The 27022-nt window shown below is 40.6% G+C and overlaps 1 protein-coding gene across 3 annotated transcripts in view; it reads left to right on the plus strand.

Annotated features, from left to right (window-relative positions):
* Window positions 1-24998, plus strand: part of NIPAL2 (NIPA like domain containing 2) — a 51419-nt gene extending 26421 nt beyond the window's left edge. The window contains exons 4-11 of one of the 3 annotated variants that reach the window (XR_015772782.1): window positions 4632-4691; window positions 6652-6773; window positions 12681-12777; window positions 16719-16854; window positions 19184-19272; window positions 20977-21134; window positions 22461-22555; window positions 22869-24998. Coding sequence is in view for 2 of the 3 variants with exons in the window: in XM_005516998.2 (XP_005517055.2) it covers window positions 4632-4691; window positions 6652-6773; window positions 12681-12777; window positions 16719-16854; window positions 19184-19272; window positions 21071-21134; window positions 22461-22555; window positions 22869-22963 (758 nt within the window). In the remaining variant the exon portion in view is untranslated. The remainder of the gene's footprint in view (window positions 1-4631; window positions 4692-6651; window positions 6774-12680; window positions 12778-16718; window positions 16855-19183; window positions 19273-20976; window positions 21135-22460; window positions 22556-22868) is intronic. The other 2 variants (XM_005516998.2, XM_088056901.1) reach the window with 2 other exon arrangements.
* Window positions 24999-27022: the final 2024 nt, after the last annotated feature.

A 27022-nucleotide genomic window follows, 5' to 3' on the forward strand; every position in this document is an offset into this window, starting at 1 on the left:
ATTTTCTATCTTTTACTTCTTCTGTTGTGCATTATCCCCTTCTTAAAGGAACAAACAAAACCCAATCCCAACTGCAGCTTTCATGTCTAGGAAGCAGAGGAGTTATTTTGTGAGCTGGGTTCTCACCATTCATTGTCTGCTAGTGGCAGAACCCACACATCACACTGTTTTTTATTTCTATTTGTGCTGGAGAAAGCCTACATATGGAGATAATTGTAAACGACCACTCTCCTAAGAGAATGAGCAGATGACTGAGCTATGTGTAGCACCATTACAGCCCTTCCTCAAGTCACTTAATTGCATATAATGAAAAAACTCAACGTTTTTTATCATTTTTTCAATTTACGTTGAAATTCACATGCTGCAACGAATACACGTTCATTCAATAATGTGAATATATGATCATTCAATATATAATTAATATATTCATTCAATAATGAATGTAAACCAGCCTGGTTTATGCTGATGTATGAAAATATGAAGATTTTTAGATAACAATTAAGCTCATGAAGAAACCCTTTTACCCCATTTCCTACCCAACAGTTTTTATTTATCATGATTTTGATATAGTGTCAAATCATATTTAACATTTGAGTTTCATGAACATTAAGAAAGGCTCTGTCATATATATAGAAGCATTTTACAGGACCTATTTACTTCTCAAATTATGGATAGTAATATGAGCATGCAATCAAGGCATGAAACAAACTCAAGGATTACATTAGGATGTGTTGGTTCTGTAATGTTTAATCTTTAACAGATCATCTCACAGATTTTCTGCCCTTCTCTTCATCTAGCAGGCTACCATTGTTACTGGGAATGGGAGTTGTATCTCTGCCTACTTTTGAAAGTTTTACCTTAATAATTAGTGAAAAAGCTAAGAATTATTCTGAGTTCCCCAAAATTACACAAGTTTTCTCAAATGACCAGGGATGCAATCATTGCCTTGATGACTTGAAGGCTGATAATCCAGACCTGTGGTTGTCCATGTGCTTATTCCCAAAGCCTGTGGTTCAAAACCAGTGAGGCTTCAGAGCAATGATAAATTGCTTTTGTTACTGAGCTACTGCCAGCTTGCTCTTTGACACAATTTTTTGTCTGTGTTTCTGTATTGTTGTTTTCTATTGCTACCCAATTTTAAAAAAAATGACAAGAAGAAAACTATTCCTCACTCTGACACAGATCTCAATCTCTTTAACTGTCTATGGTTGTTTTTTACAAAAAAGAAAGCAAACAAAAAACCCATTGCAAAGATACGTTCATACTTTTCAGCACAGCAATTGCCCAAGTTCCTCAGTCTGTTCGCTCACAGACTTAAATATAATGTTCAATAATTTATTTCTCACATTAATATAATGGTGGAGGAGGAGGAAGTTTCTGTGGAGGGAGAACAAGAGAACTCGAATGGGAAAGGAAAAATTTGGGCTGAGTGGTAGGGAATTAAACTCACTCAGTGGTGATGGGGTGAAATCAAGGGGAAGCTGGCTAGGAGGAAAGTACAGGGGTATAACATCACAGGTAGAGAGGAGGAGAGGTGGGAAGATGTGAGACACCCCCCACCTGTGATCTGAGAGAGGGTGGGAGAGGAGAGAGGAGTTGGGGAGTTTCAGCAGGTCTGCATTTAAGAACTGAATTTGGGGCTTATATTCATGTACCTGGTGGGACTAGTTATTAGCCTCTAGATGCCCACTTAGTCTCCTGCAAAGAGTTCACAAGTCCAAGGGTAATTCAGGTTAGAAGAAACCTCAGAAAGTGCCTAACCCAACCTCCTGCTCAAAGCAGGACCAGCTTGGAGGCCATCCAGCAGAGAGGAGAGCAGAGACTGTGTGTTGGCCTTTTAGCATATTGTCTTAAACTGTGTTTTCAGGAGGAAATAATGTCTAAAGCAACTGAGTGCAACTGAGTGCACATGAGGTTGTAAGTGGGAGCACAAAGGAGCTAAGGAAGAGGAGCAGAGCAGTTGGGAGGGCTGTGGATTTCTCACTGGGCTCCTGGGGAACACTCTGGTGTCTGTCGTTTGTCTTGCCAGCCAGAAAAGACTGCAAAGCCAGCAGAAGGCAAAACTGCGAACACCAGCCTGCGTTCCCAGGGCTCCTTTCATACCCCCTGACCCATCTGCAACAAGACAATCAGCTCTTGGCTTCTTTACTTTAATCTTATTCAAGCTTACCTCAAAAATTGAAGAGTATGGAAGACTATACCAAAGTCAAGTCTGGGAGTTTAAACCCCAGAAAACCAGCAAAAGTAAAATTAAAATATCATGGTCTCTTGGCCATGCTACCATAACTCTCTTTAAATTTATTCCTGGAGGTAACAGCCAGAGTTTGCGAGGCTTCTGATCAGTAATGTACGTCTTTTAGCATCTCAACAGGTCTGTGTAACTGTTCTCTGCTTTTTCTCTTAGATTTACCCCATTTCCTTTTCTTCCTCACTTGAATGCAACTGGAGCATTGGCAGCTTACCCAAAGGGGCAGTTGTCTCTTGTGTTCAGAGTATCTCCTGGGTCTCATTCTCCTCACCTTGGTGTTGTACCTCCCCTCCTACTTCAGTTTTTCCTCCTCTCCTATTTTTAGATTTTATTTTATTTTTACATATTACTCTACGTCATAAAGAGTATTAATTATACACAGATTCTGTTAAGCTCTTGATCTCTGGTGCAATACCAGCTATCTCTGGACGACAGAGCTTGCTGCATTTGAATACATTATTAAAGCAGAGTGACAAGTTTCATCATCTGTCTCAATTCCAGCACCTCCTTGTGCCCACTGCCAAGCTCAGAGGTTGTGATTCCCCTAAGCTGACACTTGATCATAACTCACCCCAAACTGGATGCCAACAGTGCATTTTGCAAATTGCATTTACTAGACCTTTGCTGAATGCAGTGAGCTCAGACATGGAGTACTCAAAACAAACAAACAAACAAGGAAAAAAACCAGCAAAAAAAATCACTGAGGTATCAGTCCTCTAACCAGCAGCTCTTTGCTGTGACAGAGACTGTCTAGGTGAGTGGGTTGAGGTGGGATTTGTGAAAGCTGTGAGAGCAGGGAGACAGAGCAGTAATTAATTCCTCAATTCCTACACTATCTTGGATGCTGCTGCTTCTTTCCTGGCTTTTGTCCCTTCTTTTTTTCTTTTTTTTTTTTTTAAATTTAGGTAGCTCTGCTATTACCAGTGTTGCCTGGATACCATCAGTGTCTTCACTCCAGCAAAGTCGTCACTGAAAAATTGAATAAAGAAAACCATATCAGGCAGCCTAATTTCAATGAGGCATTTTCAGTTGAAGATTCTTTTATTGCACTTACTCGTTTGCACAGATTCCCATCACTCTTGCTACAGTTTAATTTTATGACTTCTGCTGTATCTGATTTTCTACTGGCTGGAAAACAGAGTCCTGATGCTGAATTCCAGTTCTCTGCTTACCTCTTGGTATGAACCTCTCTAGATTTTTGTAGAGTACATCTACTAGCTAACCATGAATTAATTTTTCCATGAGAACAATAGAGATAAAGAGGCAAAGATAGTTGTAAAAATGTTGAACTATTATTTCAAAAATAAACCATGCTGTGGACAAGTAGAGAGCTCTTGTAGCAGCATCCCATGACTCTGTTTCAGTGTGTCCCTTTGCTGTCCTTCCTAAGCAGTCTTTCTTCGAGGTTTTTGAATGAATCTAACATTACTCATGCACCTCTCACAGAGGACTTTCCTCATCTCTTTTATGGAAGAGCTATCCGGCCTCTTCTTCTTCTTTTTAGAGGTAGATGTTGTGTGCTGGAATAGAGCCATGTCTCCCAGTCTCATCCATCCTTCAAAGCTCTTCTTTCCTCTCTAGCACATCTCCACACTGAGTTCCTAACCACAAAACCTGCCCCAACCACTACTGCTGCTCATCTCCCCACTGCTGCCCATCCTGAAAAGGCAGGAGCAGGAGCTGGCAGAGGTCAGATGCAAGAGCTGAACAAGAGAAATGTGTTTCCCAGAACACAGGAAATTCTAGGACTCACTTCCAGTTTTCTCCTTCCTCAGAGCAAGTAACCCTGAAAGACAAAGACCATGGACAGTGCTCCTGTACAGCACGTGTGGGGTTTTCTCCCTGTTCATCTGCAGATGTCATGAGCATTTAGCTCATACTAAGTACTATGTTTTTGCAGTGACTCTCTTCTTCTCAGTTGTACTGCTGTTGCTCTGCTTATAAGCCCCTAACACACTGAAGACTAAAGAAGCAGAATTTTATTGTTCTATGATGCAATTTGCCTTGAGCAAGTCCGTACAATGACTTGGTAGCAAAATGGGGAGTGAAACAGTAAGGTTGATCAGTGCCCAGTTTTCCTGATATTTCCACATATGACTGAATCAGAGCAGTTTAAGCAGTGTCCCTGAGTGGGAAATAAGAAGGCTATTGCATTTTTTCAACCACGTAAAAGCCTGCTGGATACGTCTGAGATCTTACAGAAACCAAGTGTTGGTGGGTTGAGGAAGGGACTGCTGGCTCTTTATATCACGGTATGGTGCAACAACAACACCCATTAGGTATATTTAAACTTGTCCCAGGGCAGGTTTTTGCTATAGCACTTGATATTCTAACAAATACATGTATATATATATATATAAAGGTCTTTATATTTCTGTTCTAGGTAGTGCATTTATTTCTGTCTTTTTCCTAAAGAAGACCATGAGGACTGCTGATATATTGGGTAAGTAAGCATTTGCTAATTTAGACGTGTGCTGCCATATGCTTAGCAAGATGTAACTCTCACGCAGCCCCCCACCTTCACACTCCCACTTTCCCAAGCAAGTGTTTCAAGGCAGATACTTTCAAAATTGGGAAAAAGTGATAAAAAGAGAATCTTCAATGCATGAAGAAAAGACTGTATTCCCAAGTCCTCTACTCTTACAACCATAACTTATTCCTTATGTGTCCTTATTGCTCAAATTTATTTTCGTTTTCTATTTTTGCCTCTGAGGTTGTCTTTAGTATTGTCTTTATGAGTACAACACAGAATTAATAAAAACAGGGAAGTTATTGAGTTACTTATTCAAATATAAGATTTTTTTTCTTACTGCATAGATATTGCACAAAAAACTCAAGCTCAATTTAAAGTGATAATTTCCCTTTGGTTTTAGTTTTATCACTTCAAAAACAAATAATAATATTGTCAAGTGTTCAGTTGAGAAATGTGGTCTTCACTGTAAAAGCCTGACAACTTTTTGTCTGTGTACAAGATTTTTTTGCATATCAAAGCTGCCTACCTCTAACGCAGTAATAGTGAGAGAAAAGCACATTTCAGGGTTTGGGCTTTACACCGAGCCATCTCAAGTGAGACAGTGCACCTGATGGAGGGCACCCGATATTTCTGTGGGCTCCGAACATCTAGGCTTGATTGTTCAAACTGTAGTGAGGACAGCTGTTCTCACAAATGTGTTGGAGAGATCTGTTCAGTATCATTCCAGGAATACTATATACGATTTATTTAAGTTTGGAATCCAAGTTTGCCAGCTCAGCTGCTAAATTCAAAACCCCCCATCCCTTCACTGATCATGTTTCCCTTATGGCCTTATACACTGTGTGTTGCTGTATCTAGTGTTCAGCTGATTTATTTTATTTCTGTGAGTTTGACTTTGCAAGATGGATTTAACAATGTTGCTACATTCCATAAGAATGAGCTGTATGATGGGAAATATGGTGATGGTTTTGCAAGAACATAAATATAACACAGTTCTGCTTTTCCAAGGGATCTGTTTGAGATAGCAGTGCCAACAAAGCCCTCCGGATGTGCTTTGTTTTGAGCCTTGCATTCCGCACCGATTTATAGGTTTACCAAGAATTTTAAAGATTACTTGAAGAAAAATTGATTAGCTAATGTCTTCCTTAATCCAGCACAGTTTATGATCTTAGGATCATCTCACTTCTGTCTTCAATGAACATCTGTGTTTGTCACCGGCAGATGTCCACAAGGCAGAACTTGGAGATTTTTATTAAAAGCATAATAATGCAAGTTTGACCTTGAAAAAGAGCCCTGGCAACCTAGTGGCTGAAGAGTCTATTGCAAATCATCCTTTTATAGAGCAGTTCATAGATCTGCAAGTACAGCAGGCAGCAGCCAGAATGCTGGCCCTATGACAGCTTCGGTCGAGCATTGGACTGACATGTGTGTCTTGCATCTGATGCTTCCAGGGCAGGTTGATTGTTGGTGCAGATCTCTGTGGCCACAAATGACTGTGGGACATTTGTGTTTATTTACAGTGGTTAATGATCTAACTGACTGCTCTAGTAGGAAACTTGTCCTTTCAGTTCAGGCTAAGTTTGTGTGATGTACTTTGTGCCTGGGAGAAATACAAAGGATTAATTCTCCTTTGTCATACACTTGGATTTAGAATTGACAGTACTTTAAAATGCATTATTGAGTTGGAATCCGAATCCAGATGAGTTTACTGACAACTTTTTTTTTCACATTTCTAAAATTCTTTGAGTCTTTAATAAAAATTAGACCAGATAAGAGCAGAAATGCAAGGCAATACAATTGCCTAAGTATAGATCTGTTTAAATGGACTTAAATTTTCTTCTAGAAACTATTTCTGAATTAGCTGGAGGTCAAGTATGACTGTGGTTACCAAATACTGTATTGCCAAAATAACATATCCTTTTCTTTAAAGGAGGAGCACTGACAATAACAGGGACATATTTGTTGGTGACATTCGCTCCAATTGTACCTCAAGAGCCCACAGCAAGACAAGTGCAGAATTACTTAGTGAGCTGGCCTTTTTTGGCATATTCAGTGAGTATCTGGTTCACACTACTCCCTTAATTAGAAAAAATGGGGTTACTGTTAATTAGAAAAAATGAGCTTTTTTACAGCATTATGAATTAGTGGTATAAAAACTGCTCCTGGAGATAAATTGTATGATTTTCATAGGAGAGAAAGTTCCTTATCATCCTACTGAATCCAAACTAAAAATATGCAGCAACAAAATATATTTTTTAACTACATGTCAGGGGAAAGTCATAATTGAGCAGGATTAACAAGAGTGGAAAGATTTTGATATTTGGGGAACTTGAGGAAAAACCTAAATATTGGTACTGTATAAATTTCCTATATATGTGTTCATGCCACCCTGTCTGCCTGTACATCTAAGTTTCAGGGCTTTTCTGGAATGTGATGGAATTGTGCTTTTAAAAATCAGGTTATGTATGTTCTTGGTCCTGCTTTTTGTCTTTCATATCACTCTGTTTTATTCACACGTTGTTAAGCCTGGCTGAAAGGAGCTCTGTGTGGAGCTGAGATGTGAAGGGGTGGCCTACTTCACTGGCACTTATGTTAATCTGAACCTGAGATAGAATTCTAACACAAAAAGTACCATTTTGATTAAAGTATCTGTATACAAACTTCAAACACCATCCATCTTCTTTGATGTGTTTAATTAACATCAGGAACAAGACCAGAGTGAGTAGGGTGAACTTCTGTGCCTCTTTTCCTCTGGAAAGCTGAAAATGTTTTCCTCTAGTTGAATGTAAAAGATGCAGTAAAGGAGCTTCAGAAGCAGTTACTTTTTCCCAGTAAAGGGACTAATTCAAGTTAAATTCTTAGTGCCCAGTCTTTTCTTATTAGGAATCTCAGTTAGAAAGCCACTGAGTAGACAGTTCAAGGATGGTAATCTTTTAGCCAACCTGCAGACTTTACATGTATCTAACTATCCATGAACTACTGATTAAACGCAAATTACATACTACCATAAAAAATGTTGATCCTCTCTTTCAATTTGTTGAGCATTTTAAACTGTCTTTCAAATTTTTCTGCCCCTTAAAAGATCCTGAAAGATGGTGACACAGCTCAGTGGAAAAAATTAATATTCATGCTGCATAATTCACAACATGTACTTTCAATCAGGCAGTAGAGAGGCTTTTGAAGGCAATACCCAAGAGTTTTGGGGTACCCAGTAAGGGCAGCTTCAGCATCTCCAAGAGCTTCAAGAATCATGCAATCAGCAGAGTAAGAGGAGGAAGTTCAAAATAGGGATATTGATGCTCTTTCTTTTCTACTGAATATCACCCTCTACCATGCAGTTCCACTTACAGATGATGAAGTAGCCTGACATTTTAGGCACTGATTTTAAATTGTTGATTCACCCATTTGTGTAGAAATGGTAGAGAGAGAAAACTCCCTATCCACACCCACCAGGAATTTCTGTGTGGTATGCCAGTCACATTTTCTTGAAAACAACAGGTTCCTGGAGAAGGGCTTTTTCACACCTGAGGACTTTTTTTACTTAATTTCAGGAAAAGTTTTCAAGAATAAAATTGAAAGCATAGGAAGACTGCTGTATTCTTCTTAGGAGACATTTTGAGGAGGTACTAGTTAACCTCTGAACTTTTTTTCTCCTCTTACCTCTTTCCCTACCTCAGCCAGCACATAATTCTACATGTATAGCATAGGTTGAAGGGAAGGATGGAGCAAATACACATAAAATCTTGATTCAACAATAGATCAGATTTTATGTGCTCCTTCTGTTCTGTGGGTTCATCTGTGCTGAGCTTCCTCTGACCAAAGAAAGGGGATGAGTGAAAGGCTCCACAAGAGACTCAGATATCAGCCTCATTACCCTGGTATGCTGCTGGAAGATCAAGAAAACCCTGCTGTAAACATTCTTTTTGGGCAGGGGACAAGCTCTTCAAAACTGGTTGTAAAGTGCCAACACAGGTTGGCTGTTGAGATATAAAGAAGTGCAGAAGAAGCTGCAGAATTTCCAGTATAAATATACCATGAGGAGACAGTACAGACGTACAATGCAGTCCAATGATCTTTCTAAAAGTAGCCCCAAAGTGTGGTCTGCTGAGAAGTACAAAGCTCCAATGATATGAAATGTTCTCTGTGGGTGGTAAACCAGTGGCACTCCACTGATATATTCTGCAGAAGTAGCCTCTAATTCCCACAAGACAACTTTGAGTCACCTTCTGAGACTCTGCAGTAACATAATTATGTCTGAGCAGGAATGACTCTCCTAGCTTGTTTCTTTCTCTTTTGCTTATGTGCACTTTGAGTCTCGACAGAAGACATAAATCATAGATGAAGCTCTTAGGTTTCCCTAAACAGAAGCCTAGTAAGAATTGGGTTGTTAATATTTAATCTCTGCAAAATCAGGTTCAAAACATTTCTGCTTTTCTTTCAAAGTGCCTAGAAGACCATTCTATATATGCCAGAAAGGCATTTGAGGCAGACAATATGGTATTTTGTTTTGGTGCCTTCTGGTAATGCTTAGAAACATGGAAAACATGATTATTAAAAAATGTTGATGAGATGTGGGCTTGAGGAGACTTCAGTAGAGATTAGTTGTCATAGCAAAGATGATTGTAAGCTGGTGAAGTTCTTTCATTTCCTCTAAACAGAGTATGTGAAGCTGCTATAATCTATGACCTGATTCCTGGACTTCATATTTATCACTACCACAGCTATCAGTGATGAGGCTAAGGACTGTTTTGGGTAGTTCTCAGAAGACAATTTTAGGCAGCAGCTGGGGTACCCCAGCTGTGTGGCCCTGTTAGGAGCCATGGACTCTGCTTGCAGGGTAACTTAATTGTCACAAACCCTCCCTTGTCTTCTTACTAAAGATGACCTGTAGGTGGGGCACCGAGTGGCGGAGAACCATGGAAGAACAGTTAGGCTCCTGAGCAGCACTGGCAACTAATTGGATTCCCAGCTTAGTATGTGAGACTTGACAGAGCTGATTAAACTTAAACAGCAGCCCTGGAAAGCAAGCATCATTTATCTCCCTGGGTTTGGCCACAGGACTGCCATCTCTGGCCCTACACTATGGCTGCTCTTGGGGTTTCCTCAGGATGTAGAGATGACCAGGCACACAGACCTGTGCACCCCATCCAGAGCTGCCATCGGCGGCTCCAGTGTCCTTTAGTCATTTTGCTCGGCTGTTTCCTTTCAGATGTGTCTTCTTGGTGGGCTGGCTTGCTTTTAAGCAGGAGGAGATCACAGAGGAGTTTCATTGTAGCTTTAGCAAGAGAAGAGATGATGAAATGATGAGAACCAACAGAAGGCTGATGGACAGAGTCAGCTCTGATGACCTGGTTCAGTCAAAACTGGTGGTGCTTGGCACTACCTGCCACTCAGGGGGTTGGACTGAGGTAGAAGGTGAATGACAGCTGCTGTGATGGAACAGTTTGAGCCAGTGACTGTCCCTTGGCTTGGTTTTGGATGATTGTTCTTGCATAGTTTGAGATCTTAGTGACAGGACAGGTGATGGTGCTTCCCCCCGCTGTGATTGTCTAGAGGATGTAAAATAAATCAATAGAAGTGTGGCTGCTTGCAGTAGGGGTGTCTCATGGGTTTCTGCACCTCTGTGGTAACCATACCAAGGGTCTGGGAAGGGTGACTGGTGCTCAGGTTTGCACTGGTCAGGGAAGCAGAGTTCACAGTGCTACATTACCTGGTGCTGTGGCCCAGACCCAGTCACCATCCTGTGTGCCAGTCCTGAACTGGTGTGTCATGGAAGAGGATACCTAGGACATTCTTTCTTAATGTGGCTACCTTTCTGAGTAGGGAATATTTACTTAGCACGGATTTTTTCTCTTCTGTTACCAATTGTTCCCTATCAGAATAGCAAATGAAGCTACCTGGTGGCTGTTGTAGCTGCAGCCTGATAATGTGATATTCCCCTCTGGCCTTAAGACGTGTTTGGCAGTGGCACAAAAAGCAAAGCTGCCACCTTTACTTCTCCTCTCAAGTCACCTCAAAACCCTGTCATACTTTTCAGCAGAGAAGCCAAGATGAACTCACCTGTCTGAAGATCTTGACATTTATTGTGCCTTGCCTGATTTAGATTTACCCGGTGTTGCACTGTCGAATAAAGCTGAAGAGGCTGGCCAAGTTACTGTGAGACTGAGGCAAAAGTCTCTTTTCCCCCAGCTGGTGGCCAAGTTTGCATCTCTGGGTGTAAGCCCGGTGGGGAGGGACATCAATCTGGAGGAAGATGAGACCAGCATTTCACAAGAGATTGAGAAGATTATTCAATTAGGATTAGCCTGGTAATCCAGGAATGGTTTGTTCTATTCAACGCATTTGAAAAGCAAACAAGCAAGCAAACTCCAACTGAACATCTCTTCCCCCTCAACTTTGTTGTTTTGGTTTTTTTAATCTTGTGATAAATATTTCACATTTTTGTAAGGAAAGGGGGTATAAAATCCAAATTTGTGTTCTTAATGTTTTGAAACACAATTGTCTTTTGGTTGTCTTTGGGAGCAAGGGATCCATGTGAAGGTAAATAAAAATGGAATTAAAATATAATTATGTTTTGTTAATATATTTAAACATTACTGAATTGGGGAGGGTATAAGTGTGGCAGAGACTGGGCAGAGCTGACAGCTTTCCTGCTCCAGTCACTCTCCAAAATGAGAAACGGGCCACTTCCATTATATAACCATTGCTAGTAACTGTTCAGTCACCTCTTTGAAAATTTCATAACCACAACACCCAGGTGCTTTTGAGTCTAGTGCTGCCTTAGTGGTGGCTGTTGGTTAAAGAGTGAAGTGGCATAAAACATAAAATAGTATGCTGGTGACAAAATCAAGGAGATTAACAGGTATTTCTATGATTTGCTTTGTTGGCAAAAATAACAATAATGAGATTCACTAATGATGACAATCTCATTTTCTAACTTATTTCCCCATTAGATTACTTTCTGACATGAACAAATGAACTTCTCTATCTTCATGCTGTCTCTGAGGCTTCTGAGCACCCCTTAGTGCAGAGGCGCAGCACTCCTGCTTTCATAAGTCTTCCAGGCTTCACAGACGCTTTATGGCCCTTGCACTTGCTGTTTTCTTTAGGCACAGAGGGATATTTGGGCAACCCCTTTGGGTTAGGTAGGAGGCAGAATACCCATACTTTTGAGAGTTACTGAAGGAATCTGCAGAGACATATGAACAGGAGGTCAGCAAATTGAGCTGCCATTTAGCTGTCACATGTTATTGAAGGAGCAAAACTGGACCATGCATGGTGCAGGTGGAGCTGCTTCAGCACCTCAACATGTCCAATAGTGTGGTCTGCTAGTGTGTCATTGAACTTCTCAAGGTAAGGTCCTGGCAGGTACCTGTGATTTGAGAACTACCATATGAAATAAATGTTTTCCTCCTTATGATGCATGGCAGAAAATTTGGACAAAGTTTTGAGTGGAGATTTTAGTTTTGAGGGAAGAAGGGCAAAGAGGGTAGGAAAAATAAGCTTGCACATAACAAAGAGTGAGTGACATTAGGAATACAATAACTAAAATGAGAGATTGATCTTCCTTAAGCTTAGTGCTTTACTCCATACGTATTATAGACAAAGTTTTTGTAAGTATTATTTTTGATTAATATTGGTACCTTTGCTGTCACATTAAAAAAAGTCTTCTCAACATTACCAGTAACAAAATATAGACAGAAGCGCAAAATGAAAAACTGAAGATATAAAAAATGCTCGAAGTTTAGCTTTTGCTATAACAGGAAAGATAAATGACAACAATTGTTTGATAGCTCAGTCAACTGTCAATAGTTACTTTTTAACAGAAGATATTTCATAAAGACATTCTTTGCTTTGAACAGATAGAACAGCGAAAATGAATGTGACATCTCAAAGACTTTGAATTAAGCATTTATTACATAGTTTCACAGCTCTAACTTTCTTTTCTTTTATTTTCAGATTTTAGAAATTATAATATTCTGCATTCTCCTCTATTTTTACAAAAGAAAGGCTGTGAAACACATTGTGGTTTTGTTAATGATGGTAGCTCTACTGGGTAAGAACATATTATTCACTTTAATGTTCCTGTCTATTACTTGATAGTTCACTCCATCTCTCCAGACAGTTTAGATTAGAGCTATTTCAAAGCAGTGTGCTAAAGAAGAATCATTGAAACATTTCACATGATTTTTACTGGGGTGTCTTTTTTAAGAGAAAAGCTGATTATTAAACACAGTTTCTATGCTTATTGCTGGGGCTATTTCGTATTACAGAGACCCTCAAATTAATACGCTATGTGCAATGGTATTCTGAAACTTGTTTTAAATAACACTTTAGGTTTAGATCCTGGGAAAGTGAACTATTCAAAACTTAGTTTTGGAGAGCAGGCTGTGAAAATCAGTTCTCTAGAGCAGAACGGCTGAAGACCTTGTAAGCGCTCTCTAAACAAATACAGTGATATGCTGTGACTGTACAACAGCTTTTAGTTGTCTATGACTATTTGTATATGCAACATTTCATATTTTACCACCTTTCCTGAGGAAGAACAAGAACTTAGTGGGCCACTGAAGTTCATTCTTTGTCATTGTCACCACAATCAATAACCAGGGAAATACAGGAGATCATTCTATCAGCAGCTTTCAGTAAAGTTAAACTTGAATCAGTTTGGAGAAATGTCAGGGGTTCATCTCTAAAGCTTCTATGCTTGCAGCGTTATATCAAGAAATTTCACCACCCAGTGTGACAAATTCTCCCGTCTTTGTCTTGTCATTTCTCTGTGAAACCCTCAGGGGACACTAGTCTTTGGTGGAAGTGAAAAGTGCCATTGAAGTCAAAGGTTATTTTTTCTCTGAGTTCAGTGGGTGCATGTATCAGCCTGCAAAGACTTAAATTTTTAATGGAGATGACCACAAGGGTTTTAATAAAGTAGAATTTTACTAAAGTTTGCCAGGTAAAAAATTTGGATTTAACTGAATGTGAAAAACCCTCACAGATTTATTAACTCCCTTCCTTCAGATCCCTGAGTGGTTTCTTACTCTTTCTGAACAACCTTTTGGGGACAGTCTTCCTATGTAGATTCCCCAGCCCTAGGAACATCAGGATCAGTGGCTCTGCAGAAGCACTGAAGGATTTCCATGCTCCCTGCATGAGGCAGAGATGGGAGAGCCCCCAGAGCCTTAGGTGTAATTGTTCTCGGTTAGAAGGAGGGAAGTGTGAGTGTGGCTGTCCCCCAGCTCCTAGCACAGAGCCTTAGAGCTTTGGCAAAGCTCGTCTGAGCTGCTCTGCAGCTTCCAACAGGGCCATGAGGAGTGTGAAGCACCGTGCACTCCTGAGCAAAGGTCCAGCCTCCTTCTGCATAACTGGAAGCCTGAAGATTTCCAGATGTGTTCCTGCACATCACTGCTGCAGTTCTGGGCAGGCCCACCATGAAGCTGCCCTGAGCAAGCCCTTGGAGACGTGGGCAGTTGTTCTGTACAGCCCTGCTGATTCTGCCTTGCCTCCTGCCAGCCCTGATGCTGCTGGTGGGAAAGGGGCATGCGGAGCTGCTGCACAGCAGCACGGCTGCAGACCTGTGCCCTGGCAGGCACTAACTGCGGTCCAGTGGTCTGGCCACAATCAACCAAAAATGCATTTTCAGCTAGTGACTGCTGAGGTTTTTGTGAGCTTATGCAACGTGAGGAAAAATGTGTCATTATTTCTGCTCTGTTAAAAAAGACACAAACAAATCCTGGTTCACGGGACCTTTTGAAATGCTCACATTTCCCTTGAGCATGAAACTCAGAACTGCATCTGACTCTGGTTCCTGCAGCTGTCCTGGAGCCTGGAAGTCCCCACAAATCTACACTTAGAGCACTCTGGTTGGACTGTGACCATCCTGCTGAGTGAAGTGATGGAGGGGCTGAAAAACTGTCCATTACTTTGCTCCCAGCTGTGTGACACAGGCACTGCCCTTGCAAGGCCCTGCCTGTCAAAGGGATGGATGCTCATGGAAGGTGATACAGTCCTGGTAGAGTGTTCATACAGATGTAAGTTAAATGTAGAAAGATTTCTTTACAGAGAGGGCAGCCTTGTGTTTCACTGGATATTCAAGCTACTTTCTTCATCAAGAAAATACAGAAGGGATCACAAAATCTGATAAAGTTTTGCTTAGTACAACTCTGCAAATTCAATTGGTGAGAATTACCTTACCTCATGTATATACTCAATTATCATAAGTTTGGGGGAAACATTTCCTATTATAGAGGGATTTCAGAGGCTTCTACCCTAACAGCTGGAAAGTGACATCATTTGTCACACTAACTTTGAGAAGTCATTCAGACAGAGAAAACAACTCCTTGGTTTGAAACTTGTTTTGGAGTTACTTTAATGAAAAAGATCATTTCACTTCTCAAAGAATATAAACCAAACAAACAAACAACCCCCCTGGTGCTTTCATTTCTGTCTTGTTAAAATTATAAGGCATGGAAACTGCCCTTTTATCAGAAAAAAAAAAAATTAGCAATCTTTACCCTTGGCAGGACAATTTAAAGTACTCATTTTTACCCATAAGTGTTCTTTTAAAATAATAACTTCCCCATGTTAGAGGGCAAATCTCAATTTTATGTGGATGTCTTGTTGGGGTTTGTGTGTATTTTTGACTTTGCATCATAGCATTTGCACCACTGCCGGCCAGTGTTTGACCTCTGCTCAGTTTTACAGCTGTGTTTGTTAAAACACCTCACCTGTTTCCATTACAGAGAAAAACAAGTGAAGTGCTGGGTGGAAAGGTTGTCATGAAAGCAGTGAATTTCATGGTGATGAGCAGGATCATCACAGGATGTATGCAACTCTTAAACTCCCCCTGAACTTTTGGACTTTCTATAAGAAAAATGTTTGCAATCAAGCCCACAGACCTGCACTCATTCTTCTTCCCCCTCCGTTTCTCCCAGCCTTTGGCCTGAACCTTTTGCATAGTGCAGGTCTCCTTGGCAATCTGAATGCTGCAGGAGGATGGACCAGACCACTGAAATCCAACACTCCTCAGCTCTGCACGAGGGTGGAACTGGATCTCAGCTGGGGAATGGTGCTCCTGACAATTAACTACCTTTCTTTAAAGGTCATTTCTGCAGCCTGACTCTTGAAATTTTTTGAGTTTTCTGAATCTGTAACATTTTATTTGCAGTAATCACAGATTTCGTGGGTTAGCTTCCACAAACCAAGAGCTCCAAAAGGAAAATCTAAAGTAACCCTTAGCTATACCCTCAACCCCTTTTCTAAAAGATTTGTCTTGCAAAACCTCTCTGAACTGGCGACATGTATTAAAACCATTGCTTGCTGTCTGAAATTTGGTTTTGGTGATGCAATGATAGTGATTAAACGGATTTACAACACACTACTGAGATACTTGTTCTGTGGGATAAATCCAGTAAAATGGTCTCAAGAGCCTGGCCCTTGAAATGAAACGCAGAGCCCTGTGTTATATATATATATAATGCATAGGGAGAGTTAGGTGCTTTGGGATGTGATCCCAGAAGTTTACTTTGTCTAGCTCCCGTTTCAGAAAAGAAATCCTGAGGGTAATGAGTTATTTGAGGCTGCCAGTGACACATGCAGGCTGCTATAAAGAGGCATCCTAACTGCTTTGAACAGATAATCAGACCTCTCAGATATCTCCTGAATAGTGTGACATGGGCTCCAGATTAGCAGATGGAGTTAAATAAAGTATATGTGGAAGATGTGGATGCTCTTGTACCACCTTCAGCTGGGAGACCAATGTGCTAAAAAGTCCTGAAGGCAAAACACAAAGCATACTGTGATCTAGGGCCACTGAGCTTAGACAGTACTTAGCAAGCATTTATAAAAACATACACTTGCTTTAGGAGCCCAAGTCCTTCCTCAGTCTTATTTTAAGTGATCAGGGCTGTGGCTCTGACCTGGGTCCTTGTCCTCCCTCACTGATGCGCTGAAGTCACTGCTAGTCTGAGTCCTGCCCTGCTGATCTCTTCCTTTCCCTTTCAGCATCACTGACTGTCATTGCTGTTAAGGCTGTGTCCAGCATGATAGCACTTTCTGTGAAGGGGAAAATGCAGCTAACCTACTCCGTTTTCTATGTCATGAGTGTTTTAATGGCAACTTCTTGTGCTTTCCAAATCAAGTAAGTGAGATTCTACTTACCTACTAACCTTCATACATGTTTTATCTGACAGTTTTATTTGTTACTGATAATGATTCCAAATAAAAGTTGCATTTTAAGGCAACAAATTCTGGCAGAGCCTTGACAGATGCATAAATTGCCTCCAGCTGGTTGTATTGTTTATTTAAACTTTATTTCTTAGTTTATAATTGATTGTTATGGACACCGCCTCCTCTCATTATCACCTTCAACAAGGTCTTCCCAAATGTACTTGCCTAGTTTTGGCACAGTTCTTAACACACTAAGTGAAATTTATGCTTATGTAGTTGTTTGGAGGTTACTTTTAGAAAACTTTATTGCTGAATAATCAAATGGCCATGTTTATTCTCATTATTCATGTCTGTTCCTTAGCTTTATGGCCCGAGTCAGATTGAAGAAGAGAATTTATCCCATTTTTTCTCCCTACCTCTGTTAAATCTGCATGTTGCACTTTGCTATCCTGTATGACTGTACCTTTCAAGTTTCCCCTGCAGGCCTCTGGTCTGTGAAATGATTGGTTTATGCTGCCTTTGTAGATTGCTGGGGGTGGCAGCATGGTAAAATATGTCTTGCAGCTGAACAGAGTCTGTTCCCTTTCTGCCTGTCCCTCTGCTTCTGGTGCTGATAGCAGCCTTCAGTAATCTCATCTAGACTGCTCCAGTGTGAGCCTGAGTAGTTACTTGCATGATTATTTTCCGGCAGAAAAGCCAACCCAGCTTTTTTGTGGCAGAACATACCATTCCCATGTGGAATCAGAAAGTCCATGCATTATTATGCACTGACTCTCCATGGCTGACTCAGGAACTCCCCTGTAACAGATTATAAAGTGATTTACATCCAGCTTGTCTTCACTGGGAGAACAGCTCCGGGCATTTAAATAGGAAATAAGAGCTTGGTAAAGAAGAAACTGCTGATCAAACTCTCCATCTTGTAATATTTTCTTTCTTTCTTTTGCTGGCCAAAATTAAAGCCGAAGTGAAAAATGCCCATTTAATTCCTTGGTCTCAGCATCCCTTTATCTCTAGTCTTTTGGATGCATTTTTTAACAGGGACATTGTTGTCAGACTGAATTTTTCATTTTATTAGTTTTTTCTTTTATTTTCTTTGTTTGTCATTCATTAGCTGATAGCAGCCTGTGCTGCAGCAATCTCCTGGATCCAACTCTGGGCCTTGCTATCACTGTTTTAGTCCCTGTGACCAAGTTTGTTGCAAATGGGAGAAAATAATGAGGTGTTTTCAATGACTTCAAAATCCTGACTATCCTGTGGATATGTAGGATTTCTTTATTTTTAAAGCACCATGGAGACTGTTCAACAGTTGCTAAAATAACCACGCAATTATTTTAATGGCTAAAACAGATCCAAGCTTGGATTTTTACTGTGCACATATATTGCGCCAGTGAAATGTTCAAGTGTGGTTCTTTTTACAGGCTTGAATATACTCTGCAGATTCCTGACTTTTCTCTCTGAAATAACAATTCACATAACAGAGTATCTACAGGTGCATCCACAATGTCAGCTCATGATTCATCACTCTATGGGTGAATGTTGATGGCTGTGGTCTCTGTACAAGTGGGTTAATTGCTTTGCCTTTTTGCAGATTGTGCAGGCTGCTCCACAGCCAGAGTCTCAGCCCTGCAGGTCTGTGTGCAATGTATGCTTCTGTGGTCCTGCACACTCTTGCTCATGATTCTGGTGAGAGTTCATGTTGCCTTTCTGAAGAGCAGGGCAGAGAGTTTCCAACCCAAGGAGCACAAGCTTGAAGCCACCTTCCTGAAGTTTCCCAGCAGGACAGAGTGTTTCTGGGGTGTGATTGTAAGGATAAGCATATAAATAACTGTTTCAGCTAAGCTGGATTGAGCAGTAGCAGCAATGTGGACTTCAGCAAAGTGGAAAAGAAGAACTCACATGTTCATGTCCATGATGCCAATATACCCTTACACAACCTGTTCGAATTAGAGCAACTTGTCCCTGGCTGCTTGCAGGCAGCACTGCTTCCAATAACCAATACAGATCATAAACAAATATACTCTAGCATTCCTCCCTTATCTGTGGTAGATAAAAGTTTTCCAGCAATGCTTCAAAAATCTCTCCAGTGAGAACCTATGGCCAGAAGAATCCATGCCAACCTTCTTGCTTTCTGCAGAGTCAAAACCAGAAAGTAAATTCAATGTGTGTGCTGTCCAGGGCTCCTTGCTCTTGTGGTAAGAAATAGTCACACTTAATGTTAAACTGACAAGAAGTGGCTTAACTTGACCGAAAGTGCAAGGAACCTCCTGTAGGCATGAGGTGCAATAATGCTTTTCTTGCAGGTTCTTGAATCAAGCAATGCATCTGTATGAAGCAACAGCAGTTGTCCCCATTAATTTTGTGCTCTCCACCTCCAGTGCCATCATTTCAGGTTTGTTTCTGACCTTCTTTCTCTGGAGAAAGATTTTTTTAAACATCAGATTTTCAGGAGCAGGAACCCTGTGAATTAGAACCCAAACCAGTCATATTTGTCGTCATAGAAAGAAGTTTTTCCTAAGTCATAGGTACTTAAGTTCTGAAAAATAAATAAGTTCACAACTTCTGAAACAAAATGAATGGCAGGGTGTTAGAACTAGATCATCTTTAAGGTCCATCCTGACCAAAATCTTTCTATAATTCTATAAAAATAATCAAATTCTAACCTTTCCAAAATAGATATGTGTGATTTACTGTACCTTGCTGGCTTACTAGAAGTACCTGCATTTACCCATGCCTCATATTGACATCCAGTAAATGCATTTACCATGTGCACACCCATCTCTCCCTGTACGAACTGGTAGAGTGATTTTAACAGCCTGGCAAACTACTCAAATGACAACCAGCTGTGCTTCATAGTAGTTAGCATTCATTCCATTTCAGAAGGTGGAATTCTGGGTTAAGTGAAGGAAATAAAATGACTACAAAAACTTTTTAAGCATTTAACATTTTATTCTGGGTGAGAACTTTGAACTCAGCATTGTTAAAGAGGGACTGCAAATCTTGGAAATGGTGTACAGCGTAAGAACATGAGCTGGGAGGACGACTAAAATGCTGTATCAGCAATGAGCCAAAATGATCATGTTGTTAGAACATTTATGACTCATTTTAACACACGCTGGGGGCTTTCCTGTCATTGCTGTGCAGGAGTTTCTCATGCAGAGCTGCCATTAATGAGAAGGGGAGTTAGCTTCATGCACAGATTGCCTCAACACCTGTGTTAGAAGAGACCTACACTTTGTGACAGAGAGGAAACTTGTGCCAAAAGGGATTGTGTTCCTGTGACCATATGGGGAATTTGGCCTGGTGCCTCCTTAAAAGATCAAGTACCTATTCAGGAATGGCTTAATAGCTTTGAGAGTGGATACACATGCATTTGCACCAGGTTAGTTAAACCAGTGTAGGGCTTAGAAGAACAACCTCTGCTGAATCTTGCTGGTGTGCTCGTAGAAGGCACCTTGTCTCATGATTCCCCCATTCCCAGTTACACCTTTGAAGACACGGTCACACTTCAGCTACACCGGGTCCCACTCTGGCGTTTCTAAGCAGAGCTATGCTCATCAGTGGTTTAAAGCTAATATACTTGGCTGTTAATAGGGGCAGCTGAGATCCAGATACACATCTGGTTCTGTCACCTCCACTACAGAGGTGCTAATTCCTGGAAGAGGGGTGACCAGAAAGAGCTAGTGATCCATTCAGCCAGAAAAATTTGGCAAACTTGGCCGCTGGAGCATTTCACATGGTGTAAACATCAGGGACACAGTTAGTTATTGAAAATCTGTTCCCAATTGGAGTTAAGATGTCCACATGGTCTGTTGGAGTAGCTTAACGAAGTCCATGAAGAACCTCTTAGCTGTATTGGTATGTCTCTGCTTGTGAATAAGACCTTAAGTTTGACCTGCACAGAAATTGTTGCTGACAATGCAAAAGATACGTGCATCTGTGCAGTTACCAACCCACCACATGTTCCAACCAGACTGACTAAATCTTCACCAGTCCTATGCAGTATCTTGAGAAAGCCTAGATTATGGAATATAGGGCATAAAGTGAACACATCACAATGTGTATCAATACCTTATTTTGGATTTTTTTGCTCCAGTTAAGCATGACACTTCTCCTGACCCTCTCAGCTGTAATTCATATCACTTGGAAGCCAGTCAAGATCTGCAATTCTTGTTTCTGTCACATTCCAGGGGTCATATTTTATTGGGAATTCCAAGGTGCAGCTTTACTGAGTGTGTTCATGTTTCTGTTCGGGTAAGTGTATCAGCCTAAAATCTGCACTAAGGTTTGTACTGAAACAGCATTGCCTTGTGGAATCTCTTCTTTTCTCAGTAAGAAGAAACCTGACTTGTTATTAAAGTATTATGGAATAGCCATTATAGTAGGATAAAAAAAACATTAAAGGCAAGATTGATGTCTGTGCCTTGGGAGTTTGGAGGCCTGGTTTTGAATCCAAATATGTAAAAATGTGAGACACTTGTGAACTACTAATCTCATGATGGAATGAAAAATCAGCATCATGTGTTCCTCCAGCAGGAAGGAGAAGTCACTGCTCTCCACCAAATATCAAATTATAGGGGGTGCTTTTACAGCTGTGATACATCTCCTCCCATGTTACCTTCCACTGGTGTGTCTGGCTGTTTTTTTCTGCCCCTAAGCATGGGCAATTATATCAGCTGCTTGCCTACGAGGCAGTCCTGTAATCACACTGTAAGAACTCTCCCCCATCTTCCAGTGTCAAGAAAGACACAGTGAGCCTGCAGAAAAATTCAGAGCATGCTAAATAACTTTTTGCAGAATGGCCTAGGTCTTGTGAGAGCAGAAACCTTCTCCTGGCTACCAGCACCACAACAATTTTTGGGAGAGGTGACAATTATAATAATGGCCACGAAATATTTAAAAGATCTCCTAGAATTGCTGGGGGTGTCTTGCCACAGTGCTGTCATATAAATGGGGCTGATAGCTACAGACATCTTCATCCTCTGCAGTTGGGCTGGAGTAGGTGCACACAGCTGCTATCTTGTCTGACTGCTGGAAAAGAGACAAAAAATGGAGATGAGCAACCATGTATTTGGCAGATAGGAATTAGGGGTTGTGTTTCCAACACACAGCGGATAGAACTTGTGTCCAACCACAGCAGTTTTTCACTGCTCCTGGCTTACAGCCTGCCCCTGAGACACACAATCAAATGAGAAAAACAACAGAGATGATGATTGTCCGCAGCTAGACTGAGTTGTTAATGAAATTGCACATGCTAGAATGCTAGCTTGGATGCTCTGTGAAGATTTGCTTAGGGATTCAAATGTTGAGGTCTCACACTCACAGGCATCTGATTAGGTATATATTGCTGGAAGTGTAATTTTGGCTGTGGAGCCTTTGGAACTGATAATAAAGCTTCAGGAGGGAAAAAGTAGACTGAAAGAAGCCCAAAATAAATTTACAGAGCTGCCAGGAAGAAGTGTTTCTTTATAAACTCAGCAACTTGGGTTTGGAAGTCCCTGAAAAAGAAACATGGAAAGAAATTCTCATCTCAATGCAGTGAACTGTTTCTAATGATACTGTGCCACTGTTATTTTGCAGGTGTCTCCTATCTTCCCTTGGTGTGATTATAATTGCAAGAAATAAAACAGAGAAGCATTTACAAATTCCTTTTATTGACTGTGGACATATTCCTGGTAAGTAGGACTTTTTTTCTGTCTCTATTTAAATGAGGTATCAGATAATGGGATGACCTAGGAGAATTGAGTCACAAATGTGCTCTAGTCATATTTAATAAATATACTGTTCCCTTAATTTCTATTCCTGTTCCCAACAGATTTTTTCAAATAATTTTTCTGGGTTTTTCCAAGTTATTGTTACAACTAGTCAAATGAAAACAATGATTACTGGAGCAGAGAATGTTTAACTGATGGATTGGTGGGGAATTTTGTTTTATTGGAATTCTTTACAGAGTTGTTGTTTTTTCCTTCTCTCACCATATTTCCTTAGGACAAAAACTGACAGGCAAAATACAACCAGGTTCTCACAGTTCATGCTATGGCACACTGAATAAGGAAGATGACTCAGTGAAAAGGCAAAGCTGAAAGAAGAAAGTACTTCACGTGCCAATTAACAAGAGGAACACCACTGGAACAAGGATCAGTAGCACCTTTTTATTGAGCATGTTCAAGTATACATTGAACTTCTTTATGTTGATGAGTCATAGTATTATTTAATACTAATTCATTTATCCCATGATTGTACCAAATGTGATCTAAAGATAAAGGAAGCCTTAACATAAACCAAATAACCATTAATGAAATGAAATATTCCCCTAGTATCAATGCCTCTTGAGGACATTTTGAGAGTTTTAATTGCTTTTAAATGCAATGAGCACAGAACAGGATTATAAAAATTCCCCTTTGGAACTCCTTAGATCTGTGTCAATGTTTAAAGACAAAGGTGAGAAATTAGAATATTTCTAAGTGATTTCCAAGTATTCTGCTATACATATAATCCCTTTTTAAACCTCTTCTTATGCATATATGCAGTAGACACAAACAGGTACACAAAAAGAATTTTGTATTGTGTGTAGAAGAGCAATCCTGATTATCTCCTACAATCAGATTAATTCTCTTATCTTCCAAGGAAATCAGTCCTCGTGTGAGGAGTGGGAAGATAGTGTTTGCCATAAACACAGGTACGTGGGCACATGCACACATTTGAGGTGCCCAGCCAAGGCAGGACTAGGGTACTATACCTGACATTTTACATCCTTCCAGAGGAGTCCTGTGCACTGGGCTGGACTGGGCTGGGCTCTGTGATCTGTTGGACAGAGCCTGGTCTGAGTTTTCACTTCTGTTTTCAGCAAAATAAGAAAATGCATGTTTCTTCAGAGGAAGTGGGGTAGCCAGGGTCCCTCTCTTGGTATGTCTTGGGAAAATACCCCTAAAAAGGTAGGACAACTCCTGTTACCACTGGTAATTCTGTATGAGGAAAGGCTGTAAAGAATAGGACCACAAAGAGTCACAGTAACTGTACAATTTCCCCTTCATTAATGGTTGTCTCCACAGTGATTTGAAGAGCCAGCAGCGATGGGAACAATGACAGTACAGGCTTTGTGTTCACATTTGGTGTCTCTCCACCCCAGTGTCCCATCAGAAAAGCTTCTTCTAGGCATTCATCATGGATGTACTTGTCCCTGCGTGGTAGTATTGATCCACTTCAGGCAGCACAGTGGGGATTGGTCACATCCTCTGCATAAACAAAAGAAAGTGCTCTTGAAAAAATGTTCATGTCTTGTTTTAGGATTGAATTGATCTTCAGAAATGGATAGGGGCAGTAATGGGTAGGGGCCACAGACTGTATTTTGTTTCAGGTCTATTTTTTTCTCAAATAATTGTCTATTTCATTTTAAGATAGGTACAGCTGAAGATCCATAAGACCCAGTTTCATTTCAAATGCTGCAAAGCACACATAGAGCTGCAGTGTTTTGTGTGCAGCAATGTCCCAGGAACTATGGCAGCTGGGGACTTGTGAAGATGTTTTTCAATGTGGGTCTTTTCCAGCTGACACAGGACAAGACTCTGTGTCTGCACCTTATTTGTACCAACTGTTTGGCTTTGCCTTCCTTTCCTGCCTAACATCTCGAGTTCAAGTTTCTAAAGATTAAAATTTTTTAAAAAAGCATGTGACTTTTACAGGCTTTCTCCAGGGAGTAAAGATATGCCTGTCTTTCTTTTGCAAGTCAAATTTAAGCTGCTCTCTAAGTTTCAAGTGAGAGTAAGTGCTAAAGATGGAAATAAGAGGCCTTCAGGTTTTCATTCTGTGACCTGAGAAATGAATGGTGAAATGGGTAAAAGGATTTTGTATTGTTGGTTTTTTTAAATGATTGGCCTTGGGCATCTTTCTGAAATCTCTTTCCATGTCTCTGGAGTGCTGCAGGAGGTAATAAAAATTATCAGGTGTAGGATTTTCTCTTTAAAGCAAGAAATCAAATGTAAAAATCTGTGGCAAAAGTTATTTATTTTAAATTGCTGTATTTAATCTTCAATTTTTTTTTTCTTTCCTGTGCATTTCTTTAAAAAATATAAGGGTTAAAATGTTTTATATTAACTCTATTATTGTATTTCAAAATAATTTGTGGACCAAAACACTGGTAGAAATTATGTGCAATTAAAAGTTCTGATTTGACATGATCTTTGAGATGTTAATATATTCCAACTAATTGATGTATTACAGGATTGGAAAAACTCAGTTATAAGAATTCATTACTGTTCTGCCAAGAAACAGACATGACTTGTTTCAAGAATCAGTTTCAATGTTATTTTCAGATCCTGCTTGCCATACTTAGGTTGCAAACACCACAGGCAAATGCCTGTTAAAAGAAAAACCTTTGCACTGGAATAAAAAAAGGTCTCAGGAGTCCTTCTGATTAAAAACGAGTTATTTTCTTGCAGTGGTTTTACTGACATCAAAAATGTGGGCCAGAAAATAAGCTGCAGAACTTGTGCCTGCAGACTGAATTTTCCTGAACAGATCTTCCATGGGATCTGCAGAAACCAAACCAGGAGAAGGTGTGGTGGGCAGGCAGCATCTCATGTGGTCCCTCAGGCTCCAGCTTGGGATTTTTGACAGAGCAGGACCAGCAGGACTCATTTAGCGCTTGTTCCACTGCTGGTCACGCTGCAGAAAGAGATGAAGTATTAACTGGCCATGGGCCTGGAAATGGGATCTCTGGAGTAGAGCAGCACTGTTTGATTTTTGCCATAAAATATCAGGATGCATTTACCAACATTTTCAGCTGGCAAAAAATAAAGTTTGGATTGGTTTTATCTGTTCTCCCCTGGGAGGGGCCTGGTGTTCACCTGCTACTCGCTCCAGCCCAGCTTTTGGCAGACTCACATTTTGCACGTAAGGGCACTGGCCACCTAAAACCAAAGGAAAGAGTCTGAACTTTATAAGGGTTTGAGTTTCTGTGCTTTGAAGCTGTGGTTTCATGCACCTGGCAAGCTGCTTGAATGGATCAGCACTACCAAAAGGCTCATCCTCTTTTTCCCAAGCCAGTTCAGCTCACCCATCCTGCAGAAAGCATCTGCATCCTTCTCCTTGCTGGGGTGGCTCTCTGAACTGCCCCAACCAGACTGACTGGGACATGTGATGTGACAGATGTGAAAAGGGGGAAAGGGAGTGCAACCTCTCTTGCTTCAGGGAAACTGTAATATTATTTCTCTCCTTCTGAGGAGATTCTCTATATAGCAACCTTTCTGCTAAGACTACTCTTCTTGTACCACCATGCCCCAAATGCAGCTGACAGCTTCCTGAAGCTCTTTTAAATGCCAGACTCACTGGTTTGTGTATACTGAGTGATGAATAGCCCAAAGTGGGACTGGGATAGGCAGCTCATGGCAACCAGCAGTGTCCCAAGGACAGATAAAAGCCTGGACACATGTCTGACTGGAAATGATTCTAAGGGCTAATTTTTTTATTTTCGGTGACTGTTTGCAATAAGGTGCATAAATAGTGCTGGAAGAATGGACTGAAAAGTCTTCTGTATTCAAACTGTTCTCACCCATGCAATGTCTCCTTCTAGCCCTATTTATGCAGGATCGATGGTTGCTGGCAGAGAAAAATGCTCCCTTTTGTAACACTGGGGTGCAGATGATTAGACTGAGCTGTCAGTGTGCCCTTTTGTTACTGTCCTCTGAGGCTTGACATTTTTCTTGTTCAAATGTGTTTGTTCATTCCTTCTGCAGAAATCAGCTGGACTGTGTTAGCAACTAGCTGAAAGGAGATAGAGGCTAAGTACCATAATTATTATTGGAGAGCCAAGCTGGAAGATTTACAAACCAAGGACACTTAGAGAAATGTTTAATGCTCTCGATTCTCAGGAGTTTGAGAAATCCTAAGTTTGCAATGTTTTTGGGTTCTGGGATAGAGTCAGGGACATCAGTGAATAAATGGTGATTTCATATAATTTTGTTGTGGTTTTAGTTCAGGTCTTGTTTTGTTTTTTTATTTATTTCCCACCAGTTTGGGAGGGAAGGATGACTATTCTTTGCCTAGAGAGGAAATACGATATTCCCTTGGCAGATGGGAGATGTTTCAACCTTTTGAAGCTGGGAAATTTGTAGAGGCACCTCCCAAGCACCTGGCTGATGTAA

This window comes from Pseudopodoces humilis, chromosome 1 (genome assembly GCF_049639895.1).
Source record: "Pseudopodoces humilis isolate 2021_Gansu_Grassland_sample_001 chromosome 1, ASM4963989v1, whole genome shotgun sequence".
Lineage (NCBI taxonomy): Eukaryota > Metazoa > Chordata > Aves > Passeriformes > Paridae > Pseudopodoces > Pseudopodoces humilis.